Genomic DNA, 22,162 nt, shown 5'->3' with positions numbered 1-22,162 from the left:
TTGGATTTGTATAAATTGTTATAAAAAAGCCATATTTCGTCATTTACCTGTTTTTGGTCACTTGGTACAATTATTGTCAATGCCCTCCTGAGGATAACCCTTTAAGGTTTTATTGATCGGCCCCTAGGTGGCACTGTGGTGGCAGTCTAATTTCATATTTGGTACCGTGGCCACACAAAAACACTTAAGGCAAGGAAATTCATAGAGGTGGTATAGACTGGCCACTGTAACGCACACATCCCGACGGCAGCATGCCCCGACACGCGTGTACTGCGAGGGCCCGTTCAGTACTGCTTGTTTATGTCAGTAATTCAATTCAAAGAGTGGAAATAACACATTATATAGATCCATTACACACAGAATGATTTCATGTCTTAATTTATTTAATTTCTTCTAATTATAATGGCTTACATAGACCTAAAATTCAGTGTCTCAAAACATTTTTGAATATTACAAAAGACCAATTTTAAAAAGTATGTCTAATATGAAAATGTTGGCCTCTGAAAAGTATGTCCATCTAAATTTATATGACTCAAAACTTGGTTGGGGTTGTTTGACTTGAACTACTGGAAATTGACTTTTCCATCATATTCTAATGTACTGAGATGCACCTGTATAAGCGACACATTTTTACAACTGAGGAATACAAATTGCTTTGGGCCTACACCAATGATAAATTAACATTAAAATGTAAAGAAATAACTGTTTTATTTCGCATAATTTTGTTGTCACAGCCACAGGGAGCCACTGCAGATGGCCTGAAGAGCCACATGTGGATCCGGAGCCTCAGGTTGCCCACCCCTGTTCTAGAGGTACAAAGCAGCTGATATTATTAATGAGGTTAAGTGTAACTGCCCTCTAGTGTTCGTATTTGGACAGTACAACACAGAATAGCAGAGTAAAATACCTACATGAAAAGTCTGATTGGAACACTAATAACTAATTTCAATGAGATTTCAAATTCAATAAAGTGGGTGGTGAATTCAAATGTAAAAACTGTTGTTGTTGTTTTTTTCAATCAAAGATGGTAAACCGGTTTGTGTTTGACTCAAGTATTTATTGATAGCTACACCAACTCAAGGTACAACAAATATGCGGTTACAGCTTCTGAAACGTGAGAATTTTAAATCCCGCTAGCATTTAGTAAGAAATAATTACGTTTCTGTGTTTCTGTTTTCACACAAACAATAGCAGCATTTTGTAATTATGGTATTCTGAAAATGATTAAATATATTGCAGTTAGTTCGTGGTGAAGTTGGTTAAAAGATTTAACTTAGTAAAAGTGGAAAATAATAATACGATTTTATAGCATTTTTTACACAGATATTTTTGTCGTCTATGGACATCAGAACAACTTTTTTTTAAGTGAGGCACAAGGTTTAAAGCAGGACATCATCATAACTTCATGTTAAATGACAAATAGTGCATACGTACTGCACATTATTAAGGGATGGCAGAATTATGTTGACTGACCTATATCAGATCCACGAGTCAGTTAGATAAGTGAAAGCATGTTGCTCAGTCAGGTGGTGGTAAAACAAAATGCACTGCTTCTTGTGGCACAGACACACTGTAGAATGGTGTGTTTACTGGAGCTCTGTTTAATGTAATATTAAGGACAGAAAAAGCTCAGGTGTTAGTAGACAGTGCAGTGAAATATAATTAGACGCAATGAACAACATCACCTATGTAAAGTAAATAATAATCAGCATAGTTCCAAAAAGGTTCAAATAATTTTTTCTCAGTTTTGGACTCAAATTAAATTTTTCTCCAGGGTGAGTGTGTTGAGAAGATTAACTGCGCAAATCAGAGTCTCTGTGCCTGTGTGATAAAACTGGTTGACTCTGAACAAAGTCAAACTCTCATTTTAATACAACTTTTGCAGCTCAGTATAATTATCTGGTGTGTCTGATCTTTACAGCCTGTGGTGGACATGACACAAGAGCAGCGAGGGAGGGATAAGAACAAAGAGACTGTGCTCCTGCTTCAATCTGCTGACAGAGAGTGTGTTTCCAGAAACATCTGACTGTCTCTGGGTTTTAAGAGCTCTCATTACTGTACAGGTGGACACATGAGAAGATGCTGGACTTTAATAACCCACTACCTGCTTCTGAATATGGATGCAATTGCTCCAAGTCTACAGCATGTGAGGTGGATTTTAATATCTGTACAGATCTGCACCAGAGTGACTGTGTTGTTTTTGTTTCTATCCTAATATTAAGTCAAAGCATTAATTCTGGCTGCATTTGTTTGGGTTTTCTCATTTCTCACATCAATAAAAATCATGTCAAATGCATTTTACATGTATGTATGTATATCATAAATTGGCCTCGAGGAGCTTTACAGTCTTTTTATAGCATATGGTACCCTCTAGTGGAAAAAAGAAAAATGAGTGTAAAGTGAACTCAGGTGAAGATGACTTTTATGTTAGTACTCAGTATAGTTAACTACTGCAGACTGAGGTTAGTAAGTGTTGTTAAGAAATGATTGTTATTACAGTGCCTACAGTATAGCAATATTCATATGGCTTGCATCTCTCTTATGTTGTTTTTTGCAAAACATTTGTCACACTATGTTTGAGTGTGGTTGCATGTAATATGTATATGACTACAGATCCACATCTGTATGTGTGTGTGTCAGTCAGAGACTGAGCAGATGTTGTAAAGCCGTGGTAAGGTCTCCTCCAGAACTGATGAGGGCCTGAAGGTTTTTCTCTCGATCTCTGAAGCCCATTGAGCTCAAATGATCCAGCTCTTCCTGGAACTCGTTCTGCTCAACATGGACCTGATGGGACATGACACGAGAGCTATTTAAAATCTTACTCATTACAATAACGTTATCAAAAAGTATAGGTAAAGATGTCTTGTGTCTCAGGAAGAATAGAAAATAGAATTTGCCAAAATTTCATGCATGTTTCTGCTGAATCTGTTGTTTGCTCTTTTTAAATGCACAATATGAAATTTACAGCCACTGGTGGTCTCCAAATCAAAAACAATTAGAGTTTTGCTGCATCATGAAGTAGTGTTGGATCATGAGAGTTGTTGTGTTCACCACCATTGGATTCCTTCAGTGTTCATCATTCATAGTGCGGTCCCACAAATGTCCCGCTATATTGCCGGAAAGATCTGTGCTGGCTTTTCGCCTTAGGGCGTTCATAGCGATCCTGCAAAGGCGTGATATTCGTCCCCTTTCATAGTGCAGTCTGGTGTCGCGGAACAAGGTGGGAGGAGATGATAGTCAGAGCAGCAGCAGTGCTGCAGCAGCATGTGTTCACTTAGCAACCTCCGTTTGTTTACAATTAGCGGCGGACACTGTGCACAGTTAGCGACAGCTGTTGTGCTGTTGAAAAGTGATTTGATGACTGTCGGACCGAGTGGGAGCTGTGTGTTAGAAGTCACGCTCGACGTCAAATGCCCCGATGGCCCATTCATAGTGGTCCCGCTTCCAACAGTCCCACCAATTTTCCGCCTCTGTGACTACCTCTGGAGGTGGAAAATTGGCATTTGATCCCGGCATCCCACTTCGGGCACGTTCATAGTGAAGGCGAGGCGTTACAGAGCCTTAAATGTCCCGGCATGAAATGGCACTATGAAAGGGGCTAATATGGGGAGCCAAATTATCAACGGAGGTCTCCTCCTCTCCAAAACGAACCGACTTGGTGATTTAAACCAGTAAAAACTGTCATGGGCTCTGGTGCAGCACGCCACGCCCCCTCATCAGAGGAGATCTGCTGCACCTGCAGAGCTCAGCTGGAGCTCATTCAGAGCTCATCAAGCTCCAGCATTTAAGCCTCACCAGCCCAGCACCAGTTGCCAGATTGTATCTTGTGTCATGCAGAACATTCCAGCGATTTCCCTCGGTTGGATTTCCTGGTTCCATCTCCTCGCCTCTGCCCTGGTAAACCTGCCTGCCTCCTGTACCCGACTTTGATTCCAGTCTATGTGTTTCCTAGTTGGATTTTCACCATTCCTGTGTTGGTGTCTGCTGCTCCGGCTTCTCTGAAGAGGATCACTCACCAGTTGCCTTCCCTGCTTCAGAGCTGTGCTCGGGACTCTAGTATTTCTGTGTCATTCAGAGACTCTAGTTGCAAGACTGTGTTCTTGTTGTTTCCTGTTGTGTGTGTGTGGAACAATAAGAGGCCTCGCTCCCAATCTTGGTTGTACTGCATTTGGATCCTGCCTGATTCATGACAAAAAACAATAAACAAAGCAGTTTTGCATAAAAAATAATGCTGTTAACCAAACGCAGGACATCCTGGAGGGACTGCAAGCCGAACCGATGGTAACTTTTGCTCAGCTTGTTTCTCAGATCACTTAAGATTATCACATCTGATTACTTAAATCATTCATCCAGAGTTGAAAACAAACAAGACAATACACTAAAAGTGTATGCACAAATGCATGCCCAAAGGGGATATGATGCCATTTACAGGTAATTTCTTGTTTAAAATTACACATTTCATTGGGTTTTAAAACTGTTGGAAACATTTGCGATAATGTATATCCTCAACTCACTCCTCTCTCAAACTCTCCTAATACTATACCTTTAAATACAAACTGAATAGATTTTTGAACATTTAAGGACTTTCTGGAGATCACATTGTTTTTTTTAGTTAGATGGAATCTTGTCAAGAAGTGCCATCTTCACTGACCTCTTGAGGCTGAAAGTTGTACATCGCTTGAGTCTCTGGCCCAGATAATTCTAATGCTCTGACCACACCAAACATCACAGCTCTTCCATTCTGACCATGTCTCACCTAGTCCCGCTTTCTTCAGTTGACAAGTAGAGCAAAATCAAATGTATGTTTTCTACTATGGATAACAATTTCATTTACTCCTGTTTCGAATCCTGTGAATCCCTCTTCAAACATCTCAATAAAGCTGCTGTAAATTGCTTCGTTGGTTCAAAATACAGCTGCCAGGCTTTTTAATAGAACTAACCATCTTAATTCAGAATAAACTTCAATATCCTGTTCCTTATTAGGCACTACAAACCTTGCCCCCAGTTAGATTACTGATCTCCTCTCCACATTCTACTTTTTGACCCCTCTGATCCTCCGATATTTTTATCCATCCCCTACAGCAATTCCAAAACAAAATGTGATCATATCTTTGCTGTTGTAGTCACAAAACCTTAAGAATAATATTCCCCAGTAAGATATGCTGATATCTTGTTGAAGTGGCTTCTAAAAACCCATCTTTACAGACAAGACTTTCTATAGATCTCCATCTATCTTATGTGAAGTAATGTGTTCAGATCAATTACAGAAGCAACAACATTATAAGGAAACATTGAGATACCCTCTGATTGGTGTTAGCCAGCGCCTGTAGCATCTGCTGTACAAACTGCTGCTGCTGCTCAGTCACTGTTGGTCCACTTCCTGACTGGCTGTTACGGACATCAGATGCTAGCTCAGGGGCAACATTAACACTGTCTCTGCAAGACAGACATGTGGTGGTAACCCATGAACAGTTTATTTAATGAACTTTGCATAAAATTACTGCTTCTACCCAGAAACGATTTTGCTTATTTATACTCACGTAGGTATCAGTGCAGGAACCTCTGCAGCCAGAGTCTGTAGGCCCTGTTGGATGTGTAGCAGGGCCTCCATGGCTCTGGGGTTCAACATGGCGGTCAGCAGCTCAGGACTCTGCATCTACATATTTATCACTGATCACTAATATTGAAGATGTGAAAGGAGTAGTTCAGATTTATTGAAGTGGGGTTTTATGAGGCACCTATTCAATCATAAAAAAATGCAGACTCTATGGAGCTTACTACGGAAGATCATATGGCTAATAACTAGGGGTGTGACGAGATCTCGCGAGATTAAACTCGATATTTCTCGTCGCTAGAAAATCAGTCTCGCGAGATTTGTGAGTTATCCAAACTTCTATTTGTTACTCGTGGGGAGAGCAAAATGAAAAGAGGAGAAGGAGAGCAAGCAGGCAGAATGACGTGGCAGGGGCCGGTGGCTCGTTAAGAAGAGTAAGAACGAATGAAGCGGCACAGTCCTCCTGCAGCAGTCTCTCCCAGCTGCAGTCACAGAGCCGGCTAACAGTTAGCTCTGTAGCAGCACAGTGCTGCAGGAGGTGTTCACTTAGCGATCTCTGTTTGTTTACAACAAGCATCGGACACTCTGTTCACAGTTAGCGATGCCGGTTAATTCAAGATCGCTATGTTTATGATAATTAGCCATGCTGCTTTGTTTTGATCAGCTGCTGAGGTTCAGTTAGCGATGACGGCCACAGTTGCATCTCCCGTGTTTAATCTGTCGTGTATGTGATGGTCGAAACTGTCGCTAAGTGATTAGCATACTTCACCTCTGGAGTCTCATTAATCCCTCTGGGGGATTTTATTTTTTTATTTATCTTATTTTAACTTTTATGAATTTTAGTTTTAGTTTCAAGTTGTGGAAGAAGTTTATTAAAAGATCATGCTTACATCATGCATGTAAAGAGTTGTAATAAAACATTTCAAAATGCATGTGCAACTCGGTTAAATAAAAGTCTGTTGGTCCATTCATATATTTTGCCATTGTAGTTTTCTTAAAATTTCATCTCGTTCTCGTGAAGCCAATATCGTGTCTAGTCTCGTGAGCTGAGAGTATCGTCACACCCCTACTAATAACTATCTGATGATGAAGTTGATAATTAATGTGGAAATCCTTAAATTACTAATTATTCTAGTTATGGACCATAATCACCACCCTGCTAAAAAAAAACAACAAAAAAAAGCACGTAAGGCACTTCTCAAAATAGTTTAGGAAAAAAAACATAAAATATGAGAACTGATAAAGACCTTTTCCCCTAAGGCTGGGCAAATTAGAATACTATTTGTCACAGTTGCAAGGTGGGAGATTTTGTTTAATAGTGAGGAGAGAAAACAAACCTGTTGCAGAAAGAGAGGGATCTGCTGTCTTATCTGCTGCTGTAGCTGAGGATTTCCTGAGAACAAAGGGTGGCTCAGCAGCATCTGAAATAGTATGAAAATCAGAGCTAAAAGATCTGTCCGAGGGTGTAGGATTTGTATGGAGAGATTAGGGGGATATATTAACAAGAAGAGGGGAGGTGAGGGTTGTAGTCTAGTTCCACCACTCTCAATTGGAGCCCGTCTCATTTATTTTTCAGCAATTCAGATCCCTGTCAATAGCATCATTTTAAAAAATAATTCTATCCGACCCCAAATTATAAACAAGCTCCCTGATAACCTGTAATGTGATCTCTGTCATGCATGTTTAGGTGTTTGCATCATGTGTCACCTGTGCAGCCAGGTCAGGGTTCTGGCTCAGGCAGTTGAGGAGACTGCTGACATATGGCCCAGACAGCAGGCTCTCAATCAGTCCTGGACTGGCCGTGATCTCCTCTAACAGTGACTGCATGCCTGAGGAAAGAGATAGGAGGCCATATATACATGATTTGGAAAAGCAGTGAGAAATGTACATGCATAGTTAAAGTATTTGTGGCCTGGACAGCAAGCTGAGAAAGCAGATGCATGTTTGCCAGGTTGATTTGATTGACTAGTCCATGGCATTAACTTATTGGTATTCATTTCTACTAATTACTACAGTGTGGATAAGTATTTTGCTGCCTGCAGTAACAGTACTGTGAGGGTTTGGATCAGCTCTGGGGGTGGTGGTCAGTGGAGTCTCTTTGCTTTCATTTTCAGCCTTGTGTTGATTCCCAGATGATGTAGTCCCCACTGGGACTGCTCCAATCTGGATCAGAGAGAATGTAGAGAAATGACACAGCAAACAACAGATTAAAACCACTAGATGAATTTGACATTATCTGAACAGATAATTCAGGAAACATCACTTCCAAACCTGTATCTGTGGTAATTTGAGACTTTGTGTCTCTTTGTCTTGAAAGACATCTGAACCACCAGTGCTGGTTTCAGGGTTTTCCTGTTCTGGCTGCAAATTGTTTAATGCTCTGTCTTCATCATGCATAATTTCCTCTATCATGTCAGGGTTTCTGATGAGCTCAATCACCTGAAAGGAAAACAAAGGCAAGAAGAAACTGAACATATGTATGGGAGAAATTAGTCAAGTGAAAATAAAAACATCTTTCTTTATCTTTTAACTCATTTACATAACAGACCTGTCTTAACCCTAAAGCATATTTAAAGAGACACAATGCAGTTATATTTTTAGGTAATGTATTTTCACCATAAACCGTTGTTTAAAGCAATTGAAGTAGTAACTAGGTAGCCCTGACACACTAAAACATGCCCCTTGCAACAAATCTGTACTTCCAACATACACTCATAAGCTTTTTCATTCCCACCTGTGTGATGATATCTGCATTGTTCAGTATATCTTCCACCTCTGGGTTTGTCTGCAGGAGCTGTTGAATTTGGGGATTAGACAGAATGAGCTGTCTGGTGAGTTGAGGGCTGGAGTTGGAGAGGGTGCTCTGCACGAAGGGGCTGCTCAGGACACGGTGCATCATCTGTGAGTCGGCCAACAGCTGGCTCTCCATCTGGCACTGGAGTGCAGGGAAGAAGCCAGACCTGCTGTTGGTTAGGCCAAGACTGTCAAGACCTTCCACTGTGGAAACAAGATCGGACCAAAAGAACGGGAGTATGTAAATGAACTTGAGATCTGAGCAGGATCTGATGACAGGAAAAAGAAGGTTGGTAGAGTACTTCATTTGTCTTGCAGTTCTTACCCAGACAAAGGGGAGAGGTGGGAGACGGTGTGAAATCAGGTTCAGGATCGAGACAGGCTGTGAGCTCCGACTCGACTCTTCCTGAAGCTTGATCACAGGTGGGAGCAGCAGACGGATGCTGAAGTCTAGGAAGGAAGGACTGAATCTGAATATGTAGTTCCAGGTTCCTAGTTATGTAATTAATGAAACTCAAGAAAACACATTAATATTCTAAGAAAGTTGCAGTTAATTTGTATATTTTGCGAAACAAAACTTAAACATGTGAGAGAATCTGTGTCTATCTCCTTCAAAAGGACGGACAGAATGCCCCTACCCACTGATTGTATGTGACCCATAAAAAACATTTTATGTTTGCTCTGCTATGTATTCTATTTTATCCCCCAGGACCCCAATACATTTATATTTAAAAAAAAAAAAACACTGATTAAACAATGATATAAAGTCACTGAGAGCAAATTGATTGACAAAGCAATGAAAAAGTTGAATGATACAATAAAGCACCTGAGAGATATGATAAAAAAACTTTTTAAAGTATTGCTCTAGGGTCTGCATGGGCCTGTTTGATATTCTCAATATCAGCTTATAAATTAAAAGTTCATCAAAAGTTATCCAGGTCATGTCCATATATATCGCATATTGCTCATTGTGTTCTGATGCACGTTTGTTTACATAAGAATATCACCAAATATTTTGTAATATTTAACACCAAAGCATTTTTAACAGCACAAAAGCCAAATTAACATTTGAAATGTTTTGCTATCATTTCTGGTAGTGCAGAGGATGTACTTGCAAAAATGACAATAATATAGTTCATGGCAGTTATTTCTGGGACAATATTGTTCAACAAAATGTGTTTATTGTAACAGGCCTAGGTCTGCAGGTGCCCCAGTATGATGACGGTTGAATAAGGAATTTAATAGGGAGTTGACTTTGTTCACCTGAAGAAAAAAAAGTTTCACAAGATAATATGGTGCAGTTCTATAATTAGCAGTGCTGTATCCTCTACCTTAAAATGACATTGCAGATTTTTTTGGGTTCCTGTAGGATTTTAAGATTTAGGGAAATAAAAAGTATTCACCTCCCTTGGATGTTTCACCTTTTTGTTGCTTTTACACATGAAATCATGGTCAATATATGGCTTCTTCTTGTCGGGTCACTCAGTTTGTAAGGATTTAAAGTGCCATACTCCTTCCATTTCATAATGATGGATTTAACTGAACCCTGTGGGATGTCCTGTGAGTTGAAACATTTTTTGTAGCCATCTGCTGACTTATACTTTACAGTGATCTTTTCTCTGAGTTGTTTGGAGTGTTATTTTGTCTTCATGTTGCAAATGAGCAGGAATAGTGATGAACAAGAGACTGGACCTCCCAGACACAGGTTTTTTTTAATACTCGAATCACTTGACAGATATCAACTGCACTTAGGTGACCTCCATTTCACTAACTGTGACACTGCTGGCATCAACTACCTGGAACTTTGTTGAATCAATCATTTATTTTAACTTACATATTTTTTAATGAATTTACATTATTTTGTAAATATCTGTTTTCACTTTGATATTAAATTTGCAAATTATTGTCAAAAAAGCCAAATTAAATTGACCATGATTTCATGTGTAAAAGCAACAAAAGGGTGAAACATCCAAGGGGGTGAATACTTTTTTATAGGCAGTGTATAACTTAAAACTGAGTTCAAATGCTGCATGTAGAATACTATAACATAAAGCTTACAATTTCTTGGCACATCATGTACATGATGACCAAAAGAGCCAATTCTATGTGTGTGTGTGTGTGTGTGTGTGCGCGCGCGCGTGTGCGCACCTTTGGATCATGCAGAGGCTGACTGTCTCATCTTGAGCTTTAAGGTGACTCAGGAGTTCTGACTCTCTGAGGACGCGGCCTCTGTGGATCAGCTCCAGATGCTCTGCTGGGACTCCCAGGCGCTCTGCGAGAGCCCATTTCAGCTGCTTACACACAACAGAACATCAGAGGTTGTCGGCGCATAATGCTGCATATATAGCCTACTATTGAGACAGTTGTTTATCTGAGACTTATGGCTCCAACTAAGGTGGGTGCGTTTGTTCTCCTGACCTGTCTGACGATACAGTCTCTTCTAACTGCGAAGTCTTTGCTCTCCGTGAGACTTTTGACGGCGACGTGGATCGTTTCAGACCTCTGACGATCACCCGGTGCTCTCGTTTCATCCTTCACCGCACCTGACATATCAGTCCTGTCTGCGCTGCCGACGAAGATGAGCTGAGTCCCGGGGCGGAGGTGCGTGTCTGTCCCGATGACTCGGCAGAAAGTTGTGTGGATGAGTGCCAGCCCCGACCGGTCTGTGCAGGATGGTGTTAAAATAAAATCCTATATCTTCTGGTTATATTTAATAACGTACAGTCGAGCATATTGGTGGCACTGCGAGCAGTCTGATTAATTATTTCATGTCCAATAGTTATAGCCTGAGTCAACTTAAAGATATAGTACACAACAAAACAGTACCAGCTGTAAGATGCGCTCTGATTTTAAAATAGCTTTCCACATTAACCCATAAGAACCCAGACCCAGTTAGCCATAAAGGATATCCCCCATAAAGTTGTGGGGGATATACACACAGACCAAGTGAACCACATAGAACACATTTATGATGTTTTTTCAAAAATTCTATCCCTAAATGCCAAATATCTGAGATGTGACATACAAGTTACAATGGGCGTTTATGGTATTTATGTTTATAATATTTCTTATTTTAAAATAAAAAGTAGACACCCTTTCTTCTTACAGAAACACAAATTTGCCTTTTTCTTTGCATCTCCACAACATATATCACAATTGTAACATTAATAGTGCTGTTTAACATTTTTCAGATTTGTTTTTAATTAATAAAATAATAATAAATCATTTTTGTTTGCATCTCCATAACATATATCAAAATTGTGACTTTAATTAAGGAAATATGATCAGAACAAGTTAAATGCAATACAGGACACCCTATTAACGGATTAAAATTGTTAAATGGGTTTAAACTTCGTAACAAATAATAAGCTTTTTGAAATTAGCTACTTTTCTGTTTCCAGTCACACCCACATTTTGGTGAAGTCACTTCTTGCCAAAGTCACATGACTGTCACATGACCACCACACCAGGGTGTTGAGTATGTGTTGCTCACTGAGTTAAGGTGAAGCATAAAGCTCAATATGGGAGATTCTAGAAGATTTAAAGTGTTTGTTACACGGATGTAACAAACACTTTAACCGTGGGTTCTTAGGGGTTAAAGAAGGAATCCCTATTGTCCAAATTTATCCAATATGGGTCCAAAAGTGAAATCAAATCTTCCTCATGCATTTCAAGCTCTAATATTCTCAAAATCTTGACAGTTATGACAATACACAAACAAACTGATGTTTTTTTCCCCACCCCTTTACAGAGGGGGAAAAATAAGAAAAAACAGGCCTACATGTCATATCTGTTATTTTGGCAATAAACCCCACAGGCAAGATCAGGCAAGAAGACTCTGAACAAAGTCAGACTCTCATCATTTTTAATACATCTTTTGCAGCTCAGTATAATTATCTGGTGTGTCTGATCTTTACAGCCTGTGGTGGACATGACATAAGAGCAGCAAGAGAGGGATAAGAACAAAGAGACTGTGCTCCTGCTTCAATCTGCTGACAGAGAGTGTGTTTCCAGAAACATCTGACTGTCTCTGGGTGTTAAGAGCTCACCCCTGTCCAGGTGGACACATGAGAAGACGCTGGACTTTAATAACACAAAACCTGCTTCTGAATATGTATGCAATTGCTCCAAGTCTACAGCAGAGATGTTTTGATTCAACCACGTTTCTGTAAGACACAAGACTATGAGACTGCACTTACGGTATTCTTTCTGAGTCTTCGCCAATATCTCCAGTTCATCATTCTTATTGAGCAGAGAATTGACATTTCCCATGATGACTGACGGCAGAAAAGGCTTATATCTCCATTTCCAAACCTTCACTTTTGCACCAGCATGACAACCACGAAAACACCTCTTCAACTCAGCTGGAATAGTGTGATGGTGTCCTCCAGACTTGCTCTGTTTCAATGAAAACAGCTCTTGATAAACTCTTCTCTCCACAGAAGTATTCATAAAAAACGAAAAAAACACTATAAAAATACATAAAAATTCAGCAAAATTGAGCAAGATTACAGAGCCTCCAGACTATCCTGCTACTCTTGAAGTAAAGTTTGCATAAAAGATTTATCATGTTCCTTGATTGGTTAAATCATTTTTTTTCCTTCATTTTTCCATAAGAGGAACACTAATTACACGAGTGTTTCACAAATGTCCCCTTAACCGTGATAGCACGGAGCAGGCTGTGACATAATAAAATGTTAGTAATGTATTATGTAATTTGTAAAAATAATAAAAAATAGTAATCTCATTGAAAGTATGTATGTATTGCGGTACATCTAACTGTGGAAAATAGTCTCAATAAAGTCAATAAATGTAATAAATGTCAATATTTAACTATTATACATTTATCAGGTGAACAGTGAAGGGTGAAATATGAGCACTGACCATCATTATTATCACAACATTAATACAAACAATGACAGACAAAACTGTATTCATTACAAGCAGTGACTTTATTTAACTTTAACACAACAACTGATTAAGAATCAACACCATTTCAATTAAACGTATTGGAAAGCTAAACTACAAGCTACAGCTATAAATAGATCAATAGAACAATACTAAATGTAAGGCACTCAGGAGTGTCAGTAATGCGTGTGTGTGTGTGTGTGTAACACATGGTGGCGTGGTGCAGCATTAACAGTACAACCCACGTGATCCGGCACGTAAGAGCGTGCGCGTGTACACCCTACAACAGCGTGCGGGTGCGTCGGGATCATGGATATGCGAGTGTGAGTACTTGCACAGGAGGGAACGAGAGAGAAATCAAAACAATAAATGCAATAAAAATGAGATCCCAACTACCACAGGAAGGACAATAATAACCTTCCCTTATCACACAGAAACGTGACGTCCGTTCGTCAGCTGCACCACTGGTCATTTAACTGATAAAGTTTAGTGTGTATGTATGTAGTGGGACTACACAACAATCAATATTCTGTTCAATCAATCAATTGAGTTCATTTTTACCTCACCTATAAGGCCTGATAATTGATTATTTTAACTTTGACTTACTTGATAAAAAAAAAATGTTGAACCTAAAAGAAACAAAAGAAAACATAAAATCTGATCTTGAAAATTATATTTAAATACACAGAATTTTAAATGTTGCAAATATGAATACAGGTGGCAAATATTACATATAACAGGTAAAATGAGGATAATCTCTAGTTCTATATTTATACTAAATATATTTGACATTATCTCCGATTTCACTTGGCCGAATATAATCCAAAAAATTCTGGCATGGAGTTTCAAGCCAGAACTTCAGAGGGAAGCTGATGGCAAGGCTCAATGTTGCTTCATTTTTTTATGTCTTCACGTCATGAAGAAGTAATGTGCAGGTGGTTTCATGGAGTCTAGAGGGTTAAGCTATCCAATAAACTTATATCTCTGCCCAGACAAAAAAAGCCTCTTATATATCGCTCTTGGTAGCGATTATAGTGAGCTTGTGCATTGTCATTGTAAAACTTAAAGTATCTATGCAGATTTTTTTCCCAGTATTATCTTTCGTGTGCAGGATAGAGGCGTGGCAGCAGATACCACACAGTGACGCAGGCACCACGCGTGTAGGGGGAAGGGCTTTAAAGGCTCATAGCTCCACGTCTTCCTCCACCACAGACGTCGCTCTGTCAGCCCGGGTGGTGGTGTCTTACGTAACTGGTAGCCGCGGTGTCTCTTCTCCTCTCAGCCGCTCAGAATGGCAGCGATCAGGACTCTCAGGAAACTGTGCCAACACACCCAGCACCAAGTCTGTAAACTGCACACTTCAGCCTCAAGGTGAGTGCCAACGCCGGCTATCTCTTAATCTTATTTTATTTACGGTAATCTAGTCACTTTTGCGACATGTTCGGCGCGTTTCTTCCCAACATGAGAACACATTCTTATGTATCTCATGTAGTTATTTGCCGCTTCGCTGCAATCGCGTTTGTTCATATAGTTTATATAACAGATCGTGCGTTTTATTATCGGCGGTTTGTTTGGTTTGATTGTACTCAATGTCCGCAGTTGGTCACATTTCGGTGCGCCCCTAGCGTTATGCCGGTAACATTGCAGCGGCCGGCTGGCTGATGAAATCGGTGTCAGTGCTTGCAACCAGGGGCTTTAGAGCACCAAGGTTTCAGCTGGAGACTGAGGTGTTGGTCTGCAGACAAGGACGTTATTTGCATACCCATTCTGCTCCTGAATAGCATGCAGTCATTTAAAATAGCAGACGTAATGTAGGAGAGAAGATGCCATTATAGGCTACAGATGGCAAATTTGCTGCATCTCGTGCAGGCATTTATTGGAAACGTGCTGAGTTCAGCATGACAGAGATAAATGTAATGATATAATGTTCGACACATGCCTAAAAACCCCAAACCTCGTGTGGCCCCTGCACATGATCTGCAGCTCCTGAGGCACAAGATAGATCATTAAAAACCTATGACATGCTATTCCTGAGTTATTATCATATATCACAGCACAGCTTTAAAGCATTAATAACATGTCATTACACATAAACATAACAAGCTGTGTATTAGAATAGACACATGTATTCAAAATAATAATAAAAATATATATATATATTAATGCACAGGGGTCAAGTAGGTGCTGGTAATCTGTGAAGACCCTCGAATTTTAATGATTTCAAGGATTGAAAAATGCTTGGATTTCGAATAGAGCTTGAAACTGTTTATGTTATATAGAATGTAAAGTTAACGTAAAAAATACATTTTGGAAATTGAAGCTTTTTAATTAATATTCAACCTTCTCTCACGAAACATAATTGGTTGTATATAGCACAATAACATCTTATTTAATGTGACAACAATTAATATACTGCATTAACTGCATAAAATAGCTGTAATATGCTTCAAAAGCTTGAAGTGGTTAAAGTGCCTAAATTTAACTTTGTAAAAGTCAAACTATGCATGATTTCACAACACAGACAAAACTTAGACAAGAGCATTAGTCACATTTAATAATGCAGAAACTCAATAGGCTTTGCATTAGATTACACACTGCAAAAAGTTACAGTACAGGCAAGTTGAACTCAAACTCGAAGTCTCCTGAGGTTGGCCTCACTCAACAAAAGATATTTAACACAGCTGTGTGTCTATACATTTGAAAAGGGGGCATTTTCTCTGCAGTAGCCTGGCTTTGTGTTTTAAATTTACATCAGGCTAAAGAGCAGTTTGGTGCCTGTAATCTCAACACATGTTCTCTGGGACTTGGTACATTTGGCCCCTTGGGCTAACCCCATTTCTCAAATAGATGCAATACTTTTCTGTGAGATTTAATTAGTTGGGTTTTTTTTTGTTTATTTCAGAATAAAAGGCCGGTTACATCACTGTTGATGGCTCATTACTCTTCAGTTATTAGCTACTCCTTTGATTGTTGTTATATAACAGATAACTGTTTTGGCGCTTTTGAAACTTGAACAAAGCAGCAGAACGGGTCAACCCAGTTTGTATACTCATACGGGCAGCAACATCAGAGTTAACCCTCATGCACCTCTGACTGTACTTGGAGGTTAGATGTATAAAGAGATGTTCTCCTGTGACTCTGTAACTCTTCAGTACTAGTGCTCATGAGGCACATGGCTTTGTCAGGTGGAGACGTGCTGTGGCTAATTTTAGAGGGTAGAGCTGGTTCTTGGTCAGGCTGGATGTTTGAGATTGATTACAGATCTCTGGTGTCAAAAGTTCTGTTCAGTGGTAATACGAAGTCTTGGAAGTTTGGAAAATGCTTACATTTAACCGTTATGTTTTCAAGGTTAGGAATATGCTTGTTTATACTTGAATTCTAAAAAATGACTTATCAATCGATAGTTTTTATAATTCCTGGTTTTAGGAGGTGCCTAATTAGCAAGCATTAAATAATGATCAAAATCAATCAATCCTACAATCAGAAACAGCTGACAGAAGGAATCATTTAAACTTTATTTTTCCTAATTGCATTCAGATTTTAGATGGGATTATTTGTTACCTTGAAAGTTCTTGAATTTCACTTCTAAAAAGGTGCATGAACCCTGTGTATAAAGTCTATGGCTTAGATCAGTCATGTTGTAAAAAAATATTTATTTTCTTACTTTTCCTTGTTTGCATTCAATACTTGTGGCTTGTGATCATTTTTCACTAAATTCCGATGTTTGCAGTTGTGTTAGGCAATTGTACAGTGTACTAAACAAGTTAATACAAATAATTGTTGTTAATAAAACTGTTAACAAACGGTTTATCTTGTGACCAATAACGCAGCGTTTTTAAAATGTAAGTTTGTCGACTGACTGCATTCCAACTCTCAGACAGGAGGCAGTGGTCATCTCAGGAAAGAAACTAGCACGGCAGGTTCGAGAGGAGGCCCGGGCCGACGTGGAGAAATGGGTCTTAGCTGGCCACAGGAGACCCCACCTAAGTGTGATTCTGGTGGGAGAAAACCCAGCCAGTCACTCCTACGTCCTCAATAAGACACGAGCTGCAGCTGATGTCGGTAAGAAAAGACACCCACACTCCTCATACGTATGTGTAAACACATTTTCTCTACAATATAATAACAAAAGAACAAAGGCTGGAGGTTTTAAAGTTGTTCTCTCACTTCAACCTCCCACAGGAATCTCTAGTGAAACAATTCTCAAGCATTCAGACATCAGTGAGGAGGAGTTATTGGACCTGATCGACAAACTCAACACAGACCATCGTGTGGACGGGCTGCTGGTCCAGCTGCCTCTGCCAGGTACGGAGAAACTGGGACAGTGGAGCAGAAAGATAAAGCATCAATTATCTATAGAGGCACTGTGTTATCGAATAAAACCTTTGAGCTCTCCTAACTGTAGCCTGTCTTTGTTTCTTGATAGATCACATTGATGAGCGCACAATCTGTAATGCAGTCACCCCCACCAAGGACGTGGACGGCTTTCACGTAGTAAATGTGGGTCGCATGTGCCTGGATCAGTCCGCCATGCTCCCTGCCACTCCCTGGGGAGTCTGGGAAATGATCAAACGTACAGGTAATAACCAGAGTGATTGCTAACTTTGTCTTCGGGTTAAAATGTAGCGGACAGACTGTCTAAAATAACTATCCAAATTCTTATCATTCAGGTATTCCTACCATTGGGAAGAATGTCGTGGTAGCAGGACGCTCCAAGAATGTGGGGATGCCCATCGCCATGTTACTGCATACAGACGGCCGCCATGAGAGGCCCGGAGGTTGGTTACTGCACATTTGTGTTTAAAGATGGAGGGTTTACCTCATGGATAGATTACTTAATGTGCCTACAGGCACGGACATGGGGGCTCAAAGGGTTAGGGGCTACCTGGCCGCCACCGGCAAAATGTCACTTGAAGAGAAACTAAAACACAAAGAAACTTTAAACGACTGCAAAGAGACCCCAAACAACCACACAAAGTAAAAACACACAAATTACTATAAAGAGCCACAAAAAAGACAAACTGATCTCAAAGAGGTGTTTTCATTTTAAAAAACAACTCCTTATTTTGAATTTAGTATTCAAAATATTTTCGCAGTTGTAACAATTTAGATGTGTTTATAATAGCCTTCGTGAGTCTGGTAATTTTTGCTTTAGGTACCTGAAAGTGCTTGAATTTTACTATTCAAAAGCTGCATGAAGCATGAAATGACTGATTTCTATGAGTCAATCATGTCGCAACCTGATTTTAATCCCCTTCATACCAGACTAGGGCTGGGTACCAAACTCCAATTGCCAAATTGCCCCAGGCTTCAAATGGCACACCTCCTTACCCCAAAAGAGAAACACAAAGAACAAAAAAAGAAGACAAACTGAGACAAACCCAGCAAGACATAAAACTGCTAAAAAAAAAGAGACAATTAGCGAAAAAAAGCACAACATTTTCTCAAAGAGATATTTGACAACTACAAGCATACACAAAATAACTGAATAGCTCTGAAATTATCTCAAAGAGACACAAAAAACTACTCATAGACGCAAATTACTATAAAACAAAAGACATTGACCTACAAAGACAAACTGATCTCAAAGAGATACAAAACAATTACAAGAGATACAAAATTACCACAAAGGGAAACTAAATGATCCCAAAGAGACAGAAAACAACAGAAAGATTCACAGCAACCGGGGCTTTTGCATGTCTGCCCAGGGGACCCATTGTCTTATAATCCACCCATGGTTTACATATACGGTATAAAAGCCAAGTGTTATTTCTGTTTCAGGTGATGCCACAGTCACCATTTCCCACCGTCACACTCCAAAGGAGCAACTTCGCCAACACACTAAAATCGCTGATATCATCGTGGCTGCTGCAGGTTTGTGTAACTGTGTCAAGTGTGTCTTTTTTTCTGAGTACACCGACTTTCTTCTGTTGTCTGACTAGACTGTGTTTTCTGAACCATCAGGGATTCCAAACCTCATCACTGCAGACATGATCAAAGAGGGCGCGGCGGTGATTGACGTTGGGATAAACAGAGTGCAGGACCCAGCCACTGGAAAGAGCAGACTGGTTGGAGATGTGGATTTTGAAGGTGAGGCTGCATAGCAAACATGATCGCATTTCTGCATGCTGGGTGTCTCGGGTGTCTGTAACGTCATTCCTTCTCTGTCTATATTCAGGTGTGAGGCAGAAGGCCGGCTTCATCACCCCTGTGCCCGGAGGTGTGGGACCCATGACCGTGGCCATGCTCATGAAAAACACTATCAAAGCAGCTAAGAACGTTCTGCTGTTTCCTCCAGAGAGGATCCGCATGGCGGCTGCATCCTAATGAGCCGGAGAAAATCCCAGCCACGGCGACACATTCCACCCCCTCCAAACACCACCACCCCTTCATTTTTTACTAGGAGCGACCTGACGAGCTCCTCTTGCACACGGACTGGAAAGATGATAGCGTTGAGACTCTCTTCCTGCTGACATCTTTAACCTTTCCTAACTTCAAGTCCAGCCATGTTTAGACTGTTACATTCACTCATGCAGCTGCGTGTTTTATGTAACAGGGGTTTCAGTATTTATCATTTACAATGTATTACTTTGGGGTTTTAAGGAATCTTGAACTATTATTTTATTTATTACTACACTGACGTAATATTTAAACATGAATGGGGGCAGGTTACAGCGTTTAACTCTGAGCTGGTAAGCCTACCTGTTGTGCTTCTTTCAGTTAGTTTAGCCTTATGTACCAAGAGTGATAAGGGCTAACCTCATCAGGAACAAGTATGTTTATCAATATACGAGCTTTAAAGATTCACAATTGCCTTTGTAAAAACTTTTAAATAAATATTGCAAATATGTTCTCACACTGGTGCTTTCTTTGCACACAGATTGTCTCTTCTTTTACACAACTGTGATTTCATGCTCTGATACTGTACTCTCAGTACAGTATCAGATTCAGGCTAATGCATTCATTCCAAATATATCTCATGTCCCAAAATAAATTTCCACTCATTACGGGTATTAAATGACATCACATATTCCAGTCTCCACCTTTTGATCCAAGCATTTGGCAGGATATAGGCATCATAACTACCACAGAGACGGTGTTTAGAGTCCTGAAAGTGGGGGGAAATTTTCATTTTAATTGTGTTTTCAAGGTTGGGAATATGTTTGAATTCATGAATTTTACTTTATACTTATAATCTGGTGATTTCCTTTTAACAGACACTCTGAATTAACTATCAAATATTAATTGAAACGCAATTTTATTTGCAATTGCTTTTATAGCAACAATTTAAATGTGTTTATAATAGCCTTCGGGCGTCTGGTAATATTTGTTTTGGATACTTGAAAGTGCTTGAATTTTACTGTTAAAAAGCTGTATGAACCCTCAATATTTCTGAGTCATTTGTTTCTCAACTAGATTCGAATTTCCTTACCAGACTAGGGCTGGGTACTTAAATTAAAACGAAACAGAAGTTCAGAGTTTAGCAGTAATAGAGTTTATCAAATTAATTTGTCTCCAACAAGAAAAACAAAGAAAAACAAATGAGACTCCAAACAACCACAAATAGACACAAACTAAAATAAAAAGACACAAATAGACAAACTGATCTCAAAAAGAGATCAAACTATAAACAGACAAATGACCACAAAAAGACAAATGATCTTAAAGAGACATACAATGACCACAATTGATTATAGAAAGAAAGAAAATAACTTTAAAAGAAACTGATCTTAAAGAGATACAAAACAACTACAGAGAGAGACAAAATGGGCATCAGTGAGACAATAAACATGCAACAATCCCGTACCAGACATTTTATTCTACACTTTCCCCTCTTTTTCAAATCATATCTGGATTCATAAACCGACTCTCTTTTGACTCCCGTCAAAGTGTCAAATTCTTCTCACATACATGTTTTATCAGCAGATAAGAACCAGTTGCATAATATTTTTAAATAGCTCACCTTAATGTCCTCATCCAACCTGATGATAGCTGACATACTGGGTTATTTATTGGTGCTGTAAAGGTACCAGAGAGAGAGGGAGTGAGAGAGAGTCTATCAGGGGCAACAGGTGGTGTGATTTGTGTGGGTTCACTGAGTTTGGAGGATCAGATTGTTGGACGATGTTGGACCTCTGCATGAGATACATAAAGTCGGACGGGCCTGTCATCTTATTTGCTCCACCCCTTTCCACTTTATGACAATGTGATTTGTTCTCGACAGAAAATGTGTATATCTTAAAACTTCATTCATCAATCTCTTCCAAACATATCACAATGAAAATTAAACCACAATTAGAGGATTGTGTCTGAAAACAAAATTATTCCAACTTTATGGGTGACTGTGTATTATTGCTTTATGTAAAAAACAAAACAAAACAATGGTTGAAAGTATTACACACAATACTTTCTACCATTCTACCATTTACCTCACAAGTGCAAATGTATACTAATATTTTATCACATTTTAGAGACAAATGTTTAAGCGTTTAAGTAAAATACAGTCAATACAGTCCAAATACAGTCAGGCTAAAACAGGAAAAGACACGAATTAAATGAAAAAATAAATAGACACATAAAACTCAGTTAAAAGCTAGACTTAAAAAGTGTTGCACATGTTGGACAGGTGTCGTGCCAAAAAGTGATTGCCTGCCAGAATCTGATTTCTGGCCGCGGGAGCGCACACGGCAGCCCGTTGAGCGGTAGCGTAAACACGTCTGCTTTTCTCTGGATTAAACGGTCTTAATATGCAGATACACACAACTGTATTATAATGTAATTATAGCAAAGGCATGTGGCTTCGAAAGTTTAACGTTTGTTGTTGCGTAATTATTACAACTGTGGCCAAAAGAAGTGTAGTTTGTAGCGAAATCAGACATGGCAACTACGTGATAGACACGTCTATTT

At 39.4% G+C, this 22,162-nt stretch overlaps 2 protein-coding genes across 2 annotated transcripts; one reads left to right on the top strand and one right to left on the bottom strand.

Moving 5' to 3' along the window:
- Positions 1 to 2,593: 2,593 nt before the first annotated feature.
- LOC131975433 (ubiquilin-1-like) lies at positions 2,594 to 11,105 on the bottom strand. The gene is made up of 11 exons (XM_059338120.1): positions 10,766 to 11,105; positions 10,496 to 10,638; positions 8,673 to 8,797; positions 8,289 to 8,551; positions 7,826 to 7,993; positions 7,606 to 7,717; positions 7,262 to 7,383; positions 6,892 to 6,975; positions 5,541 to 5,656; positions 5,301 to 5,436; positions 2,594 to 2,784 (listed from the first exon to the last, which is right to left on the bottom strand). The coding sequence occupies exons 1-11, from the start codon at positions 10,895 to 10,897 to the stop codon at positions 2,641 to 2,643; spliced, it is 1,545 nt and encodes a 514-aa protein (XP_059194103.1). The 5' UTR covers positions 10,898 to 11,105; the 3' UTR covers positions 2,594 to 2,640.
- A 3,348-nt stretch (positions 11,106 to 14,453) lies between these two features.
- mthfd2 (methylenetetrahydrofolate dehydrogenase (NADP+ dependent) 2, methenyltetrahydrofolate cyclohydrolase) lies at positions 14,454 to 20,164 on the top strand. Its single transcript, XM_059336252.1, has 8 exons — positions 14,454 to 14,626; positions 17,133 to 17,317; positions 17,438 to 17,560; positions 17,682 to 17,834; positions 17,926 to 18,033; positions 19,037 to 19,129; positions 19,220 to 19,345; positions 19,434 to 20,164. Exons 1-8 carry the CDS (start codon positions 14,547 to 14,549, stop codon positions 19,580 to 19,582), a joined length of 1,017 nt encoding a protein of 338 aa, XP_059192235.1. The 5' UTR covers positions 14,454 to 14,546; the 3' UTR covers positions 19,583 to 20,164.
- The last annotated feature ends 1,998 nt before the right edge of the window (positions 20,165 to 22,162 follow it).

The sequence above is a fragment of the Centropristis striata genome, chromosome 7 (assembly GCF_030273125.1).
Source record: "Centropristis striata isolate RG_2023a ecotype Rhode Island chromosome 7, C.striata_1.0, whole genome shotgun sequence".
Lineage (NCBI taxonomy): Eukaryota > Metazoa > Chordata > Actinopteri > Perciformes > Serranidae > Centropristis > Centropristis striata.
The sequence above is the reverse complement of the archived record's forward strand: the minus strand, read 5'-3'. Positions and strand labels throughout refer to the sequence as shown.

Coding starts and splice junctions, on each gene's coding strand:
- LOC131975433 (XM_059338120.1), bottom strand. CDS start 10,897: ATGTCAGGTGCGGTGAAGGATGAAACGAGAGCACCGGGTGATCGTCAG. Junction 7,384..7,605: donor AGCTGATCCAAACCCTCACA/GTACTGTTACTG, acceptor CTCTTTCCTCAG/GCATGCAGTCACTGTTAGAG. Junction 2,785..5,300: donor TGGCTAACACCAATCAGAGG/GTATCTCAATGT, acceptor ATGTCCCATCAG/GTCCATGTTGAGCAGAACGA.
- mthfd2 (XM_059336252.1), top strand. CDS start 14,547: ATGGCAGCGATCAGGACTCTCAGGAAACTGTGCCAACACACCCAGCAC. Junction 14,627..17,132: donor CTGCACACTTCAGCCTCAAG/GTGAGTGCCAAC, acceptor TCCAACTCTCAG/ACAGGAGGCAGTGGTCATCT. Junction 19,130..19,219: donor TATCATCGTGGCTGCTGCAG/GTTTGTGTAACT, acceptor CTGAACCATCAG/GGATTCCAAACCTCATCACT.